Source organism: Epinephelus lanceolatus, chromosome 14, assembly GCF_041903045.1.
Source record: "Epinephelus lanceolatus isolate andai-2023 chromosome 14, ASM4190304v1, whole genome shotgun sequence".
Taxonomy (NCBI): domain Eukaryota; kingdom Metazoa; phylum Chordata; class Actinopteri; order Perciformes; family Serranidae; genus Epinephelus; species Epinephelus lanceolatus.
Window position 1 is genome coordinate 28,966,458 of NC_135747.1, and position 18,907 is coordinate 28,985,364.

At 42.6% G+C, this 18,907-nt stretch overlaps 1 protein-coding gene across 3 annotated transcripts; it reads left to right on the forward strand.

Annotated features, from left to right (window-relative positions):
- The first annotated feature begins 4,649 nt into the window (after nt 1–4,649).
- Nucleotides 4,650–18,805, forward strand: LOC117251438 (inosine-uridine preferring nucleoside hydrolase). 3 transcript variants are annotated; one of them, XM_033617722.2, is made up of 7 exons: nt 4,650–4,800; nt 16,063–16,157; nt 16,345–16,532; nt 17,313–17,492; nt 17,567–17,678; nt 17,799–17,935; nt 18,117–18,805. In XM_033617722.2, exons 1-7 carry the CDS (start codon nt 4,739–4,741, stop codon nt 18,462–18,464), a joined length of 1,122 nt encoding a protein of 373 aa, XP_033473613.2. In that variant the 5' UTR covers nt 4,650–4,738; the 3' UTR covers nt 18,465–18,805. The 3 variants fall into 3 exon arrangements, with proteins under 3 accessions (XP_033473613.2, XP_033473612.2, XP_033473615.2); XM_033617721.2 differs by lacking the exons at nt 16,063–16,157; nt 16,345–16,532; nt 17,313–17,492; ... (1 more) ...; nt 17,799–17,935; nt 18,117–18,805 and adding exons at nt 9,595–9,689; nt 9,897–10,084; nt 11,598–11,777; ... (1 more) ...; nt 12,074–12,210; nt 12,392–13,855 and having other exon boundaries at nt 4,651–4,800; XM_033617724.2 differs by lacking the exons at nt 16,063–16,157; nt 16,345–16,532; nt 17,313–17,492; ... (1 more) ...; nt 17,799–17,935; nt 18,117–18,805 and adding exons at nt 9,897–10,084; nt 11,598–11,777; nt 11,855–11,966; nt 12,074–12,210; nt 12,392–13,855 and having other exon boundaries at nt 4,665–4,800.
- The last annotated feature ends 102 nt before the right edge of the window (nt 18,806–18,907 follow it).

Here is an 18,907-nt window from a genome sequence, read left to right on the forward strand (position 1 = left end):
CAAAATATCTCCCTCTGGTGTCCAAGCGCCAAAGACTTCTGTTAAATCTTATTCAGCACAAATCATATGTTAATCTGTACACTCATATTCTGTATTAAATATTATATTTGCTTCATTCTTCTGTCTCTCCTGATTGAACTACCATCTTTACTACAGTTTTTTGTGCGTTAGATTTATGTGTTCAGGAGCAACAAAGGGAGTAAGGAAGTCCAAAAGTCTTGAGAACCAATCAAAGCATTGCTGGTTTTTGGTCTTTTTATGGAATTCATTGACAATAAGAACAATGAAGAATAATTTCAGTCTCATCCTTTAAGGCTACGCTAGGTAAATTTCTGACCTAAAACACTGAGCAAAGCTGCTTTGAGAGCACACAGATCTTATTATATTGGTCAAGACAAGTTCAGCCTAACGGTAACAGCAGCAAAAAAGTATGTGATTGTCTGGAGATCACAAATTGTGACAACATCTTTTGAGAAATGAGTGTGTACCTTGCTGCCATTTGAAGCTGCCTACATGTTAAGTTGCCCAGTGTAGCTTTGATTAGACCAGTGGTTCCCAGCTGGTGGCTTGTGATCCAAAAGTGGGTCTCTGGTCCATTCTTAATGGACCACAAGTGACTCACAATCATGTCGAGTGTTTGTAAGAACACTGAATTTCTGGCATAGAGCTTTTATTTTGAAGTGCCGTTTCCTGCTGTAGAGTGAGTTACTAACCGACATGGCCAAACACAAGTATGACACTGAATATATTAAACTGTTTGGACCTTGAACTACTGAGTAAGGAGAAATCTGGACCCGGGGACTGGATCAGTTGGGAACCATTGGATTAAACGATCAGGTTGTCAAACAAATGTTTTTGCCTGTTAACATATTTCTCTGGACCTAAAGTCAAAGCACTTGTTTTGTATATTTTAGTGCTTTTAGCCTGTTGCCTGTTTCCCTCCCACTGTCTCTCCTTCTTCTCGTCTTACTTCTTGAAACACATAAATATTCACCATATCACTCTCTACAACAAGCACAGATCTTAAAGACACAACTATCTAACGACACTATCTGGCTTTTGTATCACAACGAGATGTCTGATGTGATTTCTGAGGTCCTTCTGATGCTTCGCTGGAGGCTTCAATGAGGAGCTAGTTCAGTTGTGGTGCATCACATTATTCTATAAACATATCTACAGATATTTAAGACATTTCTGCAGGTTATATGCAGTACTATAACGGTTCAATAGCCCTTCAGACTTGCATTTTTATTTACGACAAGTGTATGTTCTCAGTTTTACAGCACTCTTGAATTATGCAGAACTTTGTGATGGAAATTGAATAAAAGCTTCGTTAATTTAACCTGCATGAAGATTAAAAAAAAACTGCTTTCTACTATTGCACTTGTATACTGTTGCAATCAAGAGTACCCATGAGCACTTGATGGATGTTTTTAGACTGAAGTGAAATAATGCATATTGCATTTTTCTACCGACCATCAACAGCACCTCTTCTGTTGTCAGTTTACCAGCTCCGGGCTCCGATGTACCTTATTGTACAAAACTTACAGAGACAGTGGATTTTATTTTGAAAATGTTATTTTGCTTACAGTTGTTTTTGTTGATACGGCTGTTGTTGCCAAATGTTGTTTTATCCATTGTTATTGAGTAAGTTAGGACCTTGTTCTGATCAGTTGTGCATGCACAGAGGTTGGACAGGGGAGTCTGGAAGACGCCTGCACCCCCACAGAGGTACCAAGTGAAACTCAATGATCAATAAAGGCTTGTCAATGCCAAATTAGTGCATTGGTGTATTATGGTTTGTGTACTGGGGCGGCGGTTTGCATTGTTGCCTCACAGCAAGAGGGTTCCTGGTTCAAACTCCAGGGTGGGGGAGCCCTTCTGTGCAGAATTATCATGTTCTCTGCGTGTCAGCATGGGTTTTCCCTGGGTAGCCTACTCCAGCTTCCTCCCACAGTCCAAAGACATGCAGGTTAATTGGTGACTCTAAGTTGCCCATAGGAGCGGTTAATGGTTGTCTGTCTCTATGTGTCAGCTAGTGTGGCAGCTGGGATAGGCTCCAGCCCTCCCGTGACCCCCAACCGGATAAGCAGTTATGGAAATGAATGAGTTCTTGCACAATTATCTCACCTTAAAGGCCCTTTTCAACCACAGCTATATGCTGCTGGGAACTACCTGAGGTCAACAGACTCTTATCAGAGTACAGAGGCTTCGGAGGTATCAGCAGAGTTCAGATGCGGTCTGTTTACACACACACATTCCGGTCACAAACTATGGCTCTGTTCAGGTCCCGTTAGGTCATGACTGTGTGACAGTGAGTCAGCTGCAGCTAAATCAAATTCAGCCATTGTTAATTTGATTATTTACACCTTCGCCTTTCTTGCTGCGACATGTAAAAAGTGATTAAAACTATTAAAGTCAGCTGTGTGGGTTCAGCATGAATGTGTCATGTGGACGGGTCCTTTATCAAAAAATACTTCTAATCCTGTCATCATTCAAGTTTACATTGTGTTCGCAAGCAATTCCCATATAAATAGGTTTAGTTAATTTACTTTATGTGTCAGTATGCACACACATTGCATGGTGGTGGTATGAAGTGTCATCATGGGCCTTTAGCCTTGAGACCCCTGAGTGGATTAAAGGAATGTCAGGAATCAGTTCAGGAAGGACACAGATGCAGAGCAGCAGACAGGTTTGAGGTTAAACAAAAAGCAAACTTTAATAAAGCTGATGTAAAACTTCTAGTACAGGCAGGTAACAAAGTCTAAATGACAGAAGAACCAAAACTAAAAAAGCAACCGGGATAATACAATGGACTCAGGATAAAAAAAAATCTAACTAAAACATCAGGCAGGAAACAGAGAGGGAACATGGGAATAAGCACAAGAAACGAACACAGATGAACTGACAAGGAACAAAGGGAAACACAAAGGTATATATAGACACAGAAAACTAATCACAAGAACGGGACACAGCTGGAGTAGGAGGACATGGGCAAAAGGAGGGAAATGGGGATTGGCTGACAACAAGGGTGTGGAGGGGAGCACTAGGGTGGAACAAACAAGACTAATACAGAACAGGTGTGAAGGGAAGTTTCTGGGAACAGGGAAGGACTAACGAAACTGAAGGAAGACAGGAGTGATAGAAAACAGGTGGAAAGACTCACAAAGACAGGAAGTAAAACCAGACATGACACATGAGGAGAGAATCTACAAAATAAAACAGATTAAACAGGAATGAATGACAAAATAAGGAAGAACACAAACAGAAAATTCCAAAACGAAGTCTGGTACTATACTCACATGCCTGTCCCAGATGACACTGGGCAAGAGGTCGGGTACACCCTGGACAGGTCACCAGGCTATCACAGGGCTGACACATAGAGACAGACAACCATTCACACTCACATTCACACCTACGGACAATTTAGAGTCACCAATTAACCTGCATGTCTTTGGACTGTGGGAGGAAGCTGGAGCACCTGGAGGAAACCCACACTGACACGGGGAGAACGTGCAAACTCTGCACAGGAAGGCTCCACCTTAGTGTTCGAACCAGGAACCCTCTTGCAGTGAGGTGACAATGCTAAACACTGCACCACTGAGCTGTGGTTAATAGCAGCAAAACTAAAACAAAACATATTTTTACAAACTCTCACACAACTCTTGCAGTATGATCCAAGTCTCATTTATCCAGTCGTACACTCCGTATTTCCCAAACACGTGCATTTTTGCCTTGAAGAAGGCAAACCCATCTCTGTCATGTTTATTTCCTTATTTGTAAATCACTCAGTAGCATTTATAACAAAATTATATGTTTATTCTATAACTGTAAATCAAATAAATCAGCAATAAAGTTTCTTAATTTCTTTGGTATTTCTTTTTATACAAATATGTAATGATGATTGCTGGGTAATATGTGTGTTGATGTTATCTAATGTCAAGTGTCTGATCATGTGACGAGACAATATGTGCACTACAGCGTGTGCCAGGGCCCGTCCTAACTACCTCACACCACAAATGGTCATTTTGTGGGTGAACTATTCATTTAATCCAGCCTGTTTCTAATGGATAGACCGTCTTGTCTGGTGATTCTGGTCAGCAAATCTTGTTTGGTTGTTTTAGTAAGGTTGTATTTTCATAACTTTATTTATTTCTTTATTTTTGAAGTACAAAAGTGCAAAGAAAATTATAAGAGAAAACATAAAAAAAAAAACATGAAAAATAGTCTGGAACTATTAAAAATGACAAATAATTTTTTTTTTTTTTTTTAAGATAAAAATGTAGACTACAAAATAAGATTTAAGTCGACTTGTTTATTTAGACCAAAAAAATAAAGGAAATATTCTGTGAAGCAGTCGCACTTTAGTTTCGCTTTAAGGCTGGTTACGGAAGTGACGTCACTTCCATAGATTGTTTACTATTGCCAGAGCATCACTTGCGCGCTCTGGAAATTTAGGAGCTCAAATTAAAGTTGCATGGTTTTCCAAAAACCCAGTAATGTGGTGATCTTACTGAAAAACGGTTACATATACCGAAAGTAGACCTTTATTGTATTAGCACCCCGTATTTATAATCTCTAATTACACAACATGTAATGTGGTCTACAGGCTGAGAGCTGCCTTTGTGACACCACACAGTCTGAACAGGTGCTGCTCGGCTCAGTTTCTGGTGCTCAGAGATGAAGACAGAGTGAGACCTCTCTGCGTTGCTCCTCTCTCTGATCTCCATGTGTCTGCATGGCGCGGATACTCCACTGCTTTTCAGCTACATCTCTCATCTACTGCGGGGCTGTGAGAAGGTGAGACGAGGCTACACTGTTAAGGCCCGAACATACTCAGGCGTACTATAAGCGGAACGGACTCCGCGAGGAATGTCCGCAGTCATTCGGGTTTCCATAGTCGAGCGCACTTCCGCGTTGTAGTTTCCTGTAAAAATGTCCGTGAAAAATCCCCGCGTATGTTCCGCCCGAGTATGTTCGGGCTTTAAAACATATCTTCAGTGTGTAGGTGTCAGTGTAAAGGCCTTTAGGAAGTAAACGCACACATATATAGAGCCTTGCTACATATTCATGTTTCTTTTTAAAGGCTGCCATGTTAGCTTGTTGTGTTTCTGCGCATTGAACAGATCAAACGAGGCGTGTGGGCGCGAAAGATATTTTCATGCTTCTGAATGCAGAAATGTGACTTGTAATTATATTTAACCACATCATGAGAAGTGTTTAATGTTCAGAAGTGTAGGAATGTAACACAGCACATAGTACATATTCTGCTCCTACATTACTTGGGTATCTCCATTAAATGCTACTTTATACATCTACCTCACTACATTTATGCCATAGCTTTAGTTAGTTACTTTGCAGTGAGGTTATAATACAACAGTTAGTTCCGGCCCTGCAATCTGATTGGTCGAGAGACAGTAAAACCGTGACGATATTGGAGTACAACATCACGGTTATTTCACTGTGTATGTATCACTCCGCCTCACAGCTGATTGCAGTCAACAATCAAATCAAAACTGACGGTTAGTGTCAGTTAGGTCAGCAGTTGCGTTGTAGGCTAATTAATTCATCCACTGTCAAACAGCCAAAAATATGGAGTTATTTCCTAAAATAAATTTTGAATTGAACTATGAATGGTCATCAGAGGAAGATGAGGGAGAGGAGAAGCTGAATCCATCTGAGCACACATCCAGGTTTGTCAGTGTTTCATCAGTGGAGCTCAATGACTTGGAGAAAAGCAACATACTGTCAGATCAGAAGGCAGAGTCGGCTGTGCCTGTGAAGCGACAGTCCACCATGCAGTCACCAGAGACTTTTTCACCGGCTGCACAATTAATGGAAACATGCAGATAAATGTGTATAAAGAGTAAGTGCCTGGCGCACCATGTCTGCGTTACATAGCAACGGTGACAGCGGAGTCCTGAGGGAACTATTTTTGTTGGCCGAAGACAAATAAAATGCTTAAATTATCTATTTTGTCCTCATTTTTCAACATTTCTTAATCAGCCTTGCTTATTTAACTGTTGAAATTGTTGTATAAAAGCAATATCACACTCGAGCTCGTCTTCGGCACTCGGCCTGCGGCCTCGTGCCTACGACCGAGAGGCCGTTTACACGTCGCCGGCTATTTTCATAAACGGACATTTCACCGTCTCCGTTTTCAAAAAGATCTTCTACACTTACCCGTGTATATATACACAAGAGCATGCCAAACCTGTAGGTGGCAGTGTAACGAGAAGCTCAAGCCTTCCATGTATCCATTGTCACCATAGCAACATAGGTCGCACTTTTTACACAGGCGCAAGTTCCGGCGCATACTGTGACGTGGGCTGCCTATAACTCCGTTTATCTGCGTTTATCTCAGTTTACATGCAAACGCGCAACCGGAGTTTTCCAAAATCTCCACTCTGGCCGGAGTTTTTAGAAAGACTCGTTTTCAGAGGAGAAATCTCCGTTTGCGTGTAAACGAAGGGCACAAACGAAGGAAGATGTCTCCGTTTATCAAAATCACCGTGTACGTGTAAACGGCCTCTGAATCACAGCCGTGACGATATCACAGTACAACATCATTCCCTCTCGTGTGATATTGCTTAATTATAAATCAACTAATGCATCATGATAGGTTATTACAAGTAACGCTACCCAGCAGCATGCTGTATAAAATAATGACATTCCACCTTTACCTAGATTCACAAGTCAGTCTTTAGATGCTTTGCTTAACTAAAGACTGATGACTTTCTCCCTGATTTTGTGTTTAGATGGGCGGATACAATTTGAGTTTAAAAAAAAAAACTCCCTACGTTGCAGAACCAACAGTAAATCTGCAGGGCGGTCCTTCGGTGGCTCGCTGAACTCCTTTGCTTGTAAACATAGTCCCACTAGAAACACGTGTAGCGGTACAAAATGGCTCAGCCGTGCTCGTAGAAAACGCCGTCAAAGTTCAGTGGATGTTTGTCGCGTTTGCGGCGACACATTCTCGCCAACTAAAAGAAATAAACATAATCTTTTACAAGGCCATGACTCATCCGTCCGGCCGGACTATAGAGGGAATCGCCTTGTATACAACAAGGCGATTCCCTTTATAGTCCGGGTAGAAAACCAGCAGAGCTTTTAGCTAGATATATAGCCTACGTATCACATTTTTCACATCACTGTATCACCGTTTGGACTAATCCGATGTTTGTAAAGTCTATAAACACAATGACTTGAACAAACATTACTATTTCTGTGTGCACGTTTAGCTGGGCTAACCGTTAGCTGTTAGCCCTGTTAGCCGTTAGCGGTGTCTGTAATAGGTAATAACTCATTAAACGGTCCGTGAAAAAAATATCTTTTCCAGCGGATATCTTAGTTACAACATGATTGAGCTAGCAAAGCAGTTTTGTGTTGCTATGTGTGGTATTTATTCAGTTTTGGGAAATCACGATGTCTAGAAAGCATCAGTGGCTGCAGCTGGCAGGGACAGCTAACACTAGCAGCAAAGCTAACATCTGGACGTCATCTGTTAAAAGCCTCCCGTTGTCGGATACGACATGAAACTACTCCAGTTAGCTCAATCATGTTGTAACTAAGACATCCGCTGGAAAAAATATTTCCTTCACGGATGAGCACACGTTTGATAAAACGGAGTTAAATCTCTCGGCATCCATTTTCAAGCTCTCTTTGTGTTTGTTTCCTTGCGGACGAGAAAAGGAGGAGCGCACATTTCCGAGAAGGCGTGTCCTTTTCAAAAATGCAAGAGGCGTTGCTTTGTTGCCGGCTGTTTTCGCCAGTGTGTTAAACACACTTTAGAAAGGAGTGTCCCCAGACTATCAGAACGCGGAGATCTCTGATTGTCTGGTTGCGAGACTAACCTTTACCAGCTGCAACATTAAAGTTATTAATGCATCACTACTTTTAACGCAGTCATATAATATTTCTGATTCTTAAGTGGATCATTCTGCAAAATGAGTGTTTTTACTTTCACTACTTTAAGTATATTTTGATGTTAATACCTTTGCACTTAAAGAGACCGCACTGTAGTTAATTTTGAGTCAATCCCACACACACTGTGCTGCAGTAAAAACTTAATAGTACCCCAAATATGTATTAAGTCTGCAGCTGAAAATAGCTCCAAGCAGTTGCACTTTTTTGTTCTGTTTGACACACATTTACTGAAAACTACAGTTCCCAGCTGTTTTAGGAAATTACAGAGCTTAAAAAAAGAAACAATATGTTTGTACCAGGTTTTAAAGGGACAAGACAATACACCCAAAAATGAAAAATTGCTATTTTTCCTCTTACATGTAGTGCTCTTTATCCATCTTGCCCAGGTAGGCTCAATGGTGCTAGGTGAGCTAGCAGTAGATGCACTCTTCCTTCTGTGCAGTGATGCAGTTTGCGGGTGTCGTTCAGGAGAAAGAAAATAGTTCCAACATGAAACTGCTCACAACAAGGTCTGTGGATTATCTTGAGTAACCAGGTCATGATTTCTGGAAAGAGACATTGCTGTTTTTCGAATGATTTTTTGGCGCTTTGAGCACCACAAGCTGAGTGCCATCTAGTTCCATTATATTCGAGAGAAGGCAGACATCTCAGCGGCCGATATCTCCAACACTCTGCAACTCACACCAAAACAATCTAGATCAGTGGTTCCCAACTGGTGGGTCACAGTCCAAAAGTGGGTTGGTTCTGAATGGACTGTATGTGACTCTCAAACTTGTCAAGTTTGTAAAAAACGCACTTTATTTTGAAGTACAGTGAATTTGCGGCACAGAGTTTTCATTTTGAAGTGCCGTTCCCTGCTGTGCGTTGAGTGACTAACGGACAGCTTAACAGAGACAGCACACTAGCTAGAGGACATGGCAGAACGAAAGTATGATGCTGAATATATTAAACTGCGCAGACCTTGAACTAATGACTAAGAAGAAATCTGGACCCCTTGGCTCGACCATTTGGGAACCACTGATCCAGACTGATAAATAGCACTGCAGGTAAGAGGATAAATATGTATTTTTTATTTTAGAATGAACTGTCCCTTTAAGTAGGTGCTTTGATGCATGAGTCCTAATATTTTACACTTTATTGATACTTTTCCTTTAATAAAATATCTGAATGAAGTCTTCCACCACTGATGTTCAGTGTTTCACATTAAATAGTAATTTCCTTTTAGTCATACATCGCCCAGCCTTCATGGTGAATATTGGTGACATGTGATACTGAAACATTGCTAAAGCTTTTCACCCACGGACCAAAGACCATCACATTCACTGGAGGGGGGGGGGGGGGAGTAAGACATATGGACTATACATTTTCTGGAGTGCTGTAGCACAGTTTTAGGTACTTTAAATCTTTAATTTCAGAGCTACGAGTGGTTATGGAGTATTTTTAGACTAGTATTACTAATATTACTAAAGGATTGTAGTATTGTCACCTTTGATAGATGATAGACAGAGAGCAGAGAAACACTGCCTCAACAGGTGATGTTTTATTCCACAGCTGATAAAAGACACTGACCAACAGGAATCAGATGCATCATTAACTTCTGCCTCCTGTAACTCCTCCCCTTCAGTCCACTCTCCATTCAGTCTCTGATTCCCTTCTTGCCGTTCAAAGGTTGTTTGCAGCTGACCATCGGTGGCTCCAGTCCGTGAGAGGAAGAGTAGCAGCCGTCAAACATTACACTTCATCTTCTTCACACTCAGGGACAAGTAGGAGTCGTCTTGTGAAACATGTGCCTCTGTTCTTTATAGGTTTACTGAATTAAACAATCAGTAAATATCTCTAACAGTGAAGTAGGGAAGTGTTGTCACCACATTACTAATTTACCAGAGGAGTTCAACATTAATCAAGGTGAACTATTAACAGTGAGGACATCAGTGTTTTGTTCTTATTAGACTGAAGTCTTTGCTCCTCAGGGTCCATGATGAAGAAGAAGCTGCTGGTGGATGTAGACTGTGGGGTTGACGATGCTCAGGCCATCATGTTGGCGCTGGCCGCCCCCAACGTGGAGCTCCTAGGCGTCACCTGCGTGCACGGAAACACCACAGTGGAGAACGTGTGCAAGAACGCACTGCGAGTTCTGCAAGCCTGCAATAAACTGGAGGTGAGTGCACTGCAGCGCTGTTATTTTCTGTACAGTGTAGTTATTTAAGATCCTGATATGATTCACTGGTTAATAATACAGACCATCATTAATGTGGTTGTTTGAGAGCGTGAGAGGAATTTACTGGTGTCATGTGCGCAGTTCATCAAACTTCCCAACAATGAGTTGTTATTCATGAAGCCACATGACGCGAGGCAGGAACTGCACAAACTACACACTCAGTCTGAGCTCAGTGAGCCTGAGAGAAACAGTGAAAAGTTTGAGTTACGTGAATACATATCAAGACTTCTGCATTTTAATACCAAAACAAATGAGGAATATTCTCTGGTTTTTGTTAGGTGATCTGAAAAAGGAAATGAAACCAAACATTCCAAGTGATATTATATGAAACAAACCCCCTGCTTATAATGTACAGTGTTATTCATAAAGCATCTTGTCTCACTCAGTGGAAAAAAATGGTATACTGCTCAAAAAAATGAAGGGAACACTTTGAGCTGCTTTGGTGTAAATGAAAGTGACAACAGGTGCAATGGAGAGACAACAGGACAACCCCCAAAAAGGGAATGGTTTTACATGTGGTGGCCACAGACAGTTGCTCTCTCCTTATCCTTCCTGACTGATTCTTCCTAGTTTAGTGTTCTGCTAGTGTCCTTGTCACTACTGGTAGCATGAGGTGGTACCTGCAGCCCAGTCAGGTTGCACAGGTAGTCCAGCTCCTCCAGGATGGCACATCCATTTCTTTAGGTGCAAGAAGGTTTACTGTGTCTCCCAGCACAGTCTCAAGAGCATAGAGGAGATACCAGGACACCGGCCGTTACATGAGGAGAGCTGGACAGGACCGTAGAAGAGCATCAACTCAGTAGCAGGACCGTTATCTGCAGGAAGAGCACTGCCAGGGCCCTACAAAATCATGGGCAGTTCCTGGATGAAGAAGACATTGATGCCATTGGCTGGCCCTCTCATTCCCCTGACCTAAATCCAACTGAGCACCTATGGGACATTATGTATCGGTGTATCCAATGCCACCAAGTACCACCACAGACTGTCCAGGAGCTCACTGATGCGCTGATCCAGGTCTGGGAGGGGATCCCCTAGGACACCATACGCCGCCTCATCAGGAGTATACCCAGATGTTGTCAGGAGTGCATACAGGCACGCAGGGGCCACACACACTACTGAGTCACATTCTGAGTTGCTGCGATAAGTTGGATCAGCCTGTGACTTAAATTTTTTACTTTGATTTTCAGTGTGATTTTGAATCCAACCCTCAGTGGGCTGATGATTTTGGTTTCCACTGACCGTTGTTACGTCATTTTGTTCTCAGCAAATTATAGAATAGTACATCAGTGAAGATTTTCAACTTGAATGATTTGTTCATCAGTTCCTGATGTGTGATTCATTCATCATTATATCTTGTAATGTTTAATATTATAATAATTGATAAATAACAGCAGTACATATTCCCTGAGTGTATGTTTCATCTGTTGTGCCCTTTTCTCTTCTCATGTACCAGATTCCAGTCTTTAAAGGTGCAGCTAAGCCGATCCTTGGGAACAGCCTCAGTGCGGGACACTTCCACGGGCAGGATGGGCTGGGAGACACTCCCGACCCCAACGCTCCTGGTCTGGAGTTGGTTCAGAAGGAGGGCGCTGTATCAGCCATGATCAGGATTGTCAATGAAAACCCAGGAGAGGTGAGAGTTGTGACAACGTCCTGCATGTGTAAATATGTGCCGCTTTCATGTCTTCAATGTTTGGGTGTATTCTCCAGGTATCTCTGGTTGCCACGGCACCCCTCACCAACCTGGCTCTGGCTGTGAGGATGGATCCATCTCTACCGAGCAAACTCAGAGGGCTCTACATCATGGGAGGCAACACTGAATGTCGGTAGCGTTATTATTTGTAATTAAATTACCTGAGATGTCAAATACTTCTCCATCAAGTGTTCTCATTATTCTGTCTGAGTGTAATTGCTGGTTTGCTCCTCCAGCTCGAGGAAACACCACAGTGTGTGGTGAGTTCAACTTTGCTGCTGATCCAGAAGCTGCTTACATCGTACTGAACGACTACCAGTGTCCCACCTACTTGGCCTGCTGGGAGTTCACCTGCTACAGCAAGCTGTCCTGGGTAAATGTTCCTTTTATACATTGTAACAAAGATTCTCTCAGTCACCTTGAATTACAAAATGCTCACATTTCATGATGGGATTTTTTGCCCAGTGATGCCAAAATAAAACAGCCTACCCCAGCTTTAATGCGTCAGAGATAAAGTTGCTGCTGTGTGTTTACATTTCTCCTGATGTCCACAGGAGTTTTGCGACGCCTGGTTGGCACAGGACACCAATAAAGCTCGCTTCATGGCACGGATCTTCCGCCACAGCATTGAGGTATCGCAAAGCGAGCGCTTCGAGAAAGAGTTTGTCGCTGGCATGGGTTTCATTTCCTGTGACTCATACGCCATGGCAGCCGCCGTAGACGATTCATTCATCATGGAGAGCGACCAATATCCAGTGAGTGTGGAGCTGACGGGCACACACACCAGAGGCATGATGGTAGTAGATACTGTGGGCTTCTTGAAGAAGGCGCACAAGGCTTTTATCATGAAGAAGGTGGATTTAAAGAAGTTTGAAGAGATGATGATGGCTGCTTTACAGTAACGAGGCATTAGTGACCATCATGTCCAAGAGTTCTGGCCCAGTTCTCATCAGCTGTGCCTCTTAAGAAGTTTTGGTCTTACAACTCACAATGAGCCATCTCTCTGTTTGTGTTCTCAATAATGAGTCAACATACTGTTTCTAACAAGTGGACTACTGTTCAACTAACTGTAACCTGTAACTGTCTGAAGCAGGATAAAGCAGGACTGAAGACTAATTTTGTTCAAATGTAATATTGATGCTAATGAAGACTTAATACTGTTTGTGTCTACTCAATTGTATGATGTCACCATCATAATTTTTTAAATTTTTATACTAGAAATCTTTTAATGACAGCCCCTATATTAAATATTATATTACATAAAGTTTTTCATAGCACAACACACACACTCATCCATTCAGAAAAAGCTCCAGCCAGTAACAGCTCAAGTTTTTTCAGTGTTACATTTTTCTTTGGTGCATTGTGCGTTCTTAAACATTTGGTAGTTCTTTGTTACCCACTTTCTTGAGACGTGTCCTTTAAATGAGGTTGTAAAGCTGCTCATACACTGACCCACAGACCTTGTTGTGAGCAGTTTCATATAGGAACTGTTCCTTTTTGACAAACTACACTCAGACGAAAGGCTCATGCTCGTGACAGTGCCAGATGTAAACATTAATGGCGTCCTCCTTGGCTGAGCTGTGACGTTAGCTAGCTCAGTGGTGCTAGGTGAGCTGCACACTGATACAGTTGGTGGGTGTAATTCAATAGAGAGAAAATAGTTCCAACATGAAACTGCTCACAGTAAGGTCTGTGCTCTATGTTGATTACCCAGGTCAGAATATACATGATTGTTTTTTTTTTTGTTGTTTTTTTTATGGTGTATATGTTGTAATGGGTATCAGGTCTCAAGGGGTAATTAGTGGTCATCATCACCACTGTATATGGTAGCAACCTGTCTTTGTCTGATCAGGTGTTCCACCCCGAAGGAAAAACAGTTTTTGACTGCTGAAGCAGCTTGTTACTGTGGGAGTTGCACATATTGTTGTTTTTTGACTAGTATTGGAAACATGTTCGAGTTCAATGGACACTGACAAGTTTGTGATGGAAAATAAATGGACAAAGTCTTCAACTAGCAAGTTTGACTCAGAGTTTGATTCATCAGACACATTAACAATCAGATCAACTTACACCAATTTTTTATTTTAAATTTAAACTGTCCCTTAAGTAAGTGCTTGAATGCAGGGGTCTTTTAGTATTTTACACTTAAGTACTAATACTTTTCCTTTAGTAAAATATCTGAATGAAGACTTCCACCATTGGTGTCCAGTGTTCACCATGAAATAGTTTTCTTTTAGTCATACATCGCCCAGCCTTCATGGTGAATATTGGTGACGTGATACTGAAACATTGCTAAAGCTTTTCACCCACAGACCAAAGCATCACAGTCATTGGGAGGAAAGAGTAAGACATATAGACAGTACATCTTCTGGAGTACTGAAGCACAGTTTTAGGTACTTTAAATTTTAATTTCAGAACTACAAGTATTTTAGGCTGTAATATTACTAAAGTAAAGGATTGTAGTGTTGTCACCTTTGAGAGACGCTGTAAATACACTTATTTATGAATACATTTTAATGTCAACATCTTCTGAAAGCAGTCTTCAAATCTGGCAACAAGGAACTGTACAGCACTGCCAGACACAACCTCAAGAGAGGAGAAGATTACAAGGAGAAGATTGAGGATCACTTCACCTCCATGTAGGTGGCATGACATTCATCAGATAACCTACTTCAGAGGCAGCAGAGACTCACCAACAGCATGCGGCCCCATGCTGGCTAATGAATTGAACCGCTTCTTTGCCTGCTTTGAGAGAAGCGACACAAGACACAAGAGGTTAAGCGGGTCCTGAGAACTGTGGATGCCAATAAGGCAGCTGGACCAGATGGGATCCAAGGAAGAGCTCTCCGGGACTGCGCACATGAGCTCGCAGAGGTTTTCACTGACATCTTTAACCTCTCACTGGTACCAGCCTGCCTGAAAACAGCCACCATTATCCCAGTGCCCAAGCAGTTCAACATCACCTCCTTGAATGATTATAGACCAGTGGCACTCACACCCATCATATCCAAGTGCTTCGAAAGACTCGTCCTGGGACACATCAAGTCCACACTCCCTCCCACCTGAGACCCACATCAATATGCATACAGACGAAGGAGATCCACAGAGGATGCAGAAGGGCATGTACTTAAGGATGCTCTTTGTTGATTACAGTTCTGCTGCTAACACCATTGTCCCCAGCAGGCTGGTCACAAAGATGCGAAGCCTAGGTCTCAGCTACCAACTGTGCCTGTGGATTAAGGACTTGCTCAGAGACCGCTCACAATCAGTGAAACTGGGTACTTGCATCTCTTCAACCCTGACCCTCAGCACTGGCGCACCACAAGGCTGCGTACTGGGTCCCCTCCTATACTCCCTCTACGCGTATGACTGCACATCAGCTCACCCCACAAACTCAATAACCAAGTTTGCAGACGACACAACAGTGGTGGGCTCATCTCAAACTGGCTGACTGTGTGGTGTGCAGACAACAACCTGTCTCTCAACATCAAGAAGACAAAGGAGCTAATTATAGACTTCAGGCGACATCAGGAAAAGCTCCTGCCACTGACAATAGGGGGAGAGGAGGTGGAGAGGGTGCCCAACTTTAAATTCCTGGGCCTCCACGTCAGCAAGGACCTCAAGTGGTCTGTCAACTCTGCTGCTCTGGTCAAGAAGGCCCAACAGAGACTTTACTTCCTCAGAACCCTGAGGAAGGTCCAACTCTCTGCCAGACGGCTGAAGTCTTTCTACCATTGCACCCACCCCTTTCATGAACTGTTTGCAACATTTCCATCTGGAAGATGCTATAGAGCTTTAAAGACTTGTACTTCCAGATTCAGAAACAGCTTCTACCCAACAGCCATCTACGAACTGAACTCCCACCCCCTTCCACAGGCACTTCATCAGACATTATTTTTATTCTAAGCACACTGCACTTTGCTCTGTTTTATGTAATTACATTTTATACTATATAGGTTACTTATCTACTGTTCTTTTTATAGGCCACTTATCCTACTGTTTTTTTTTATGTGTTTGTGTGCCTGTGTGAGTGCATGACAGAATACAGTTCTCCTCAGAGACAACAAATTTTGTTGTATGCTACATGCAATGACAATAAAGGCATTCTATTCTAAAAGACACTGACCAACAAGAGTCAGATGCATCATTAACTTCTGCCTCCTGTAACTCCTCCCCTTCAGTCCACTCTCCATTCAGTCTCTGATTCCCTTCTTGCCGTTCAAAGGTTGTTTGCAGCTGACCGTCGGTGGCTCCAGTCCGTGAGAGGAAGAGTAGCAGCTGTCAAACACTACAGTTGGTCTTCTTCACACTCAGGGACAGGTAGGAGTCGTCTTGTGAAACATGTGCCTCTGTTCTTTATAGGTTTACTGAATTAAACAACCAGTAAATATCTCTACAGTGAAGTAGGGAAGTGTTGTCACCACATTACTAATTTACCAGAGGAGTTTAAAAGTGGTCAAAGTGCACAACAGTTTGTTCTTATTAGACTGAAGTCTTTGCTCCTCAGGGTCCATGATGAAGAAGAAGCTGCTGGTGGATGTAGACTGTGGGGTTGACGATGCTCAGGCCATCATGTTGGCGCTGGCCGCCCCCAACGTGGAGCTCCTAGGCGTCACCTGCGTGCACGGAAACACCACAGTGGAGAATGTGTGCAAGAATACACTGCGAGTTCTGCAGGCCTGCAATAAACTGGAGGTGAGTGCACTGCAGTGCTGTCGTTCTCTGTACAGTGTAGTTATTTAAGATCCTGATATGATTTACTGGTTAAAGCCACATGACGCAAGGCAGGAACTGCACAAACTACACACTCAGTCTGAGCTCAGTGAGCCTGAGAAACACAGTGAAAAGTTTGAGTTACGTGAATACATATCAAGACTTCTGCATTTTAATACCAAAAGAAATGAGGAATATTCTCTGGTTTTTGTTTGTTTGTTTGTCCAGTTTTGGTGAGCCTGTGTGAACTGTAGCCTCAGTTTCCTGTTGTTAGCTGACAGGAGTGGCACCTGGTGTGGTCTTCTGCTGCTGTAGCCCATCTGCTTCAAGGTTGGACGTGTTGTTGGTTCAGAGATGGTCTTCTGCAGACCTTGGTTGTAACCAGTGGTTATTTGAGTTACTGTTGCCTTTCTACCATCTTGAACCAGTCTGGCCATTCTCCTCTGACCTCTGGCATCAACAAGGCATTTTCACCCAGAGAACTGCTGCTCACTGGATATTTTCTCTTGTTCGGACCATCCTCTGTAAACCCTAGAGATGGTTGTGTGTGAAAATCCCAGTAGATTAGTTAACTTACTCACTTAATATGTATATGTACATGTAATCTTATTCATTGTAGTTAACAAATTCCCATTTAAATTTAGTACATATCAACATATCTTGTCATTTGTGACATTATATTAACAGATAAATAACATCAGTACAGCATTTTCGCTTGTGATATGTTTCATCTGTTGTGCTCTTTTCTCTTCTCATGTACAGATTCCAGTCTTTAAAGGTGCAGCTAAGCCAGTCCTTGGGAACAGCCTCAGTGCGGGACACTTCCATGGACAGGACGGGCTGGGAGACACTCCTGACCCCAACGTTCCTGGTCTGGAGCTGGTTCAGAAGGAGGGCGCTGTATCAGCCATGATCAGGATTGTCAATGAAAACCCAGGAGAGGTGAGAGTTGTGACGTCCTGCATGTGTAAATATGTGCCGCTTTCATGTCTTCAATGTTTGGGTGTATTCTCCAGGTATCTCTGGTTGCCACGGCACCCCTCACCAACCTGGCTCTGGCTGTGAGGATGGATCCATCTCTACCGAGTAAACTCAGAGGGCTCTACATCATGGGAGGCAACACTGAATGTCAGTGAAATCATCAGACCACCTCAGAGTTTAAAACCTCTTCCATCAAGTGTTCTTATTATTCTGTCTACATCCTGTCAAGGTGGAGTTCAGAGTGTAATCGCTGGTTTGCTCCTCCAGCTCGAGGAAACACCACAGTGTGTGGTGAGTTCAACTTTGCTGCTGATCCAGAAGCTGCTTACATCGTACTGAACGACTACCAGTGTCCCACCTACTTGGCCTGCTGGGAGTTCACCTGCTACAGCAAGCTGTCCTGGGTAAATGTTCCTTTTATACATTGTAACAAAGATTCTCTCAGTCACCTTGAATTACAAAATGCTCACATTTCATGATGGGATTTTTTGCCCAGTGATGCCAAAATAAAACAGCCTACCCCAGCTTTAATGTGTCAGAGATAAAGTTGCTGCTGTGTGTTTACATTTCTCCTGATGTCCACAGGAGTTTTGCGACGCCTGGTTGGCACAGGACACCAATAAGGCTCGCTTCATGGCGCGGATCTTCCGCCACAGCATTGAGGTGTCGCAAAGCGAGTGCTTCGAGAAAGAGTTTGTCGCTGGCATGGGTTTCATTTCCTGTGACTCATACGCCATGGCAGCCGCCGTAGACGATTCATTCATCATGGAGAGCGACCAATATCCAGTGAGCGTGGAGCTGATGGGCACACACACCAGAGGCATGATGATAGTAGATACTGTGGGCTTCCTGAAGAAGGCGCACAAGGTTTTTATCATGAAGAAGGTGGATATGAAGAAGTTTGAACGGATGATGATGGCTGCTTTACAGTAACGAGGCATTAGTGACCACCATGTCACCGTTTGCATCCACTAATTTTGGATCAGTTTTCTTCAGCTGTACCTCATAAGAAGTTTTGGTTTACAATTCACAATGAGCCATTTCTCTGTTTGTGTTCTCAATACTGAGCCAACGTACTGTTTATAACTACTACTGTTCAACTAACTGTAACCTGTAAATGTCTGTAGCAGGACTTGAGTCTAATTTTGTACAATGTAATGTTGATGCTCATGGAAGACTTACTACTGTTTGCGTTTACCTCAATTGTATGATGTCACCATTATAAAAGACAGACAGTTTCAGACAGTTCCTTTATTAAATTAAAAAAAAAAAAACTCTTTACATTTTATTCGTTATTAGTTTTTCATAGCACAGCACACACAGTCATTAATTTAGAAAAAGCTCCAGCCAGTGACAGCTCGTTTTTTTCAGTGTTA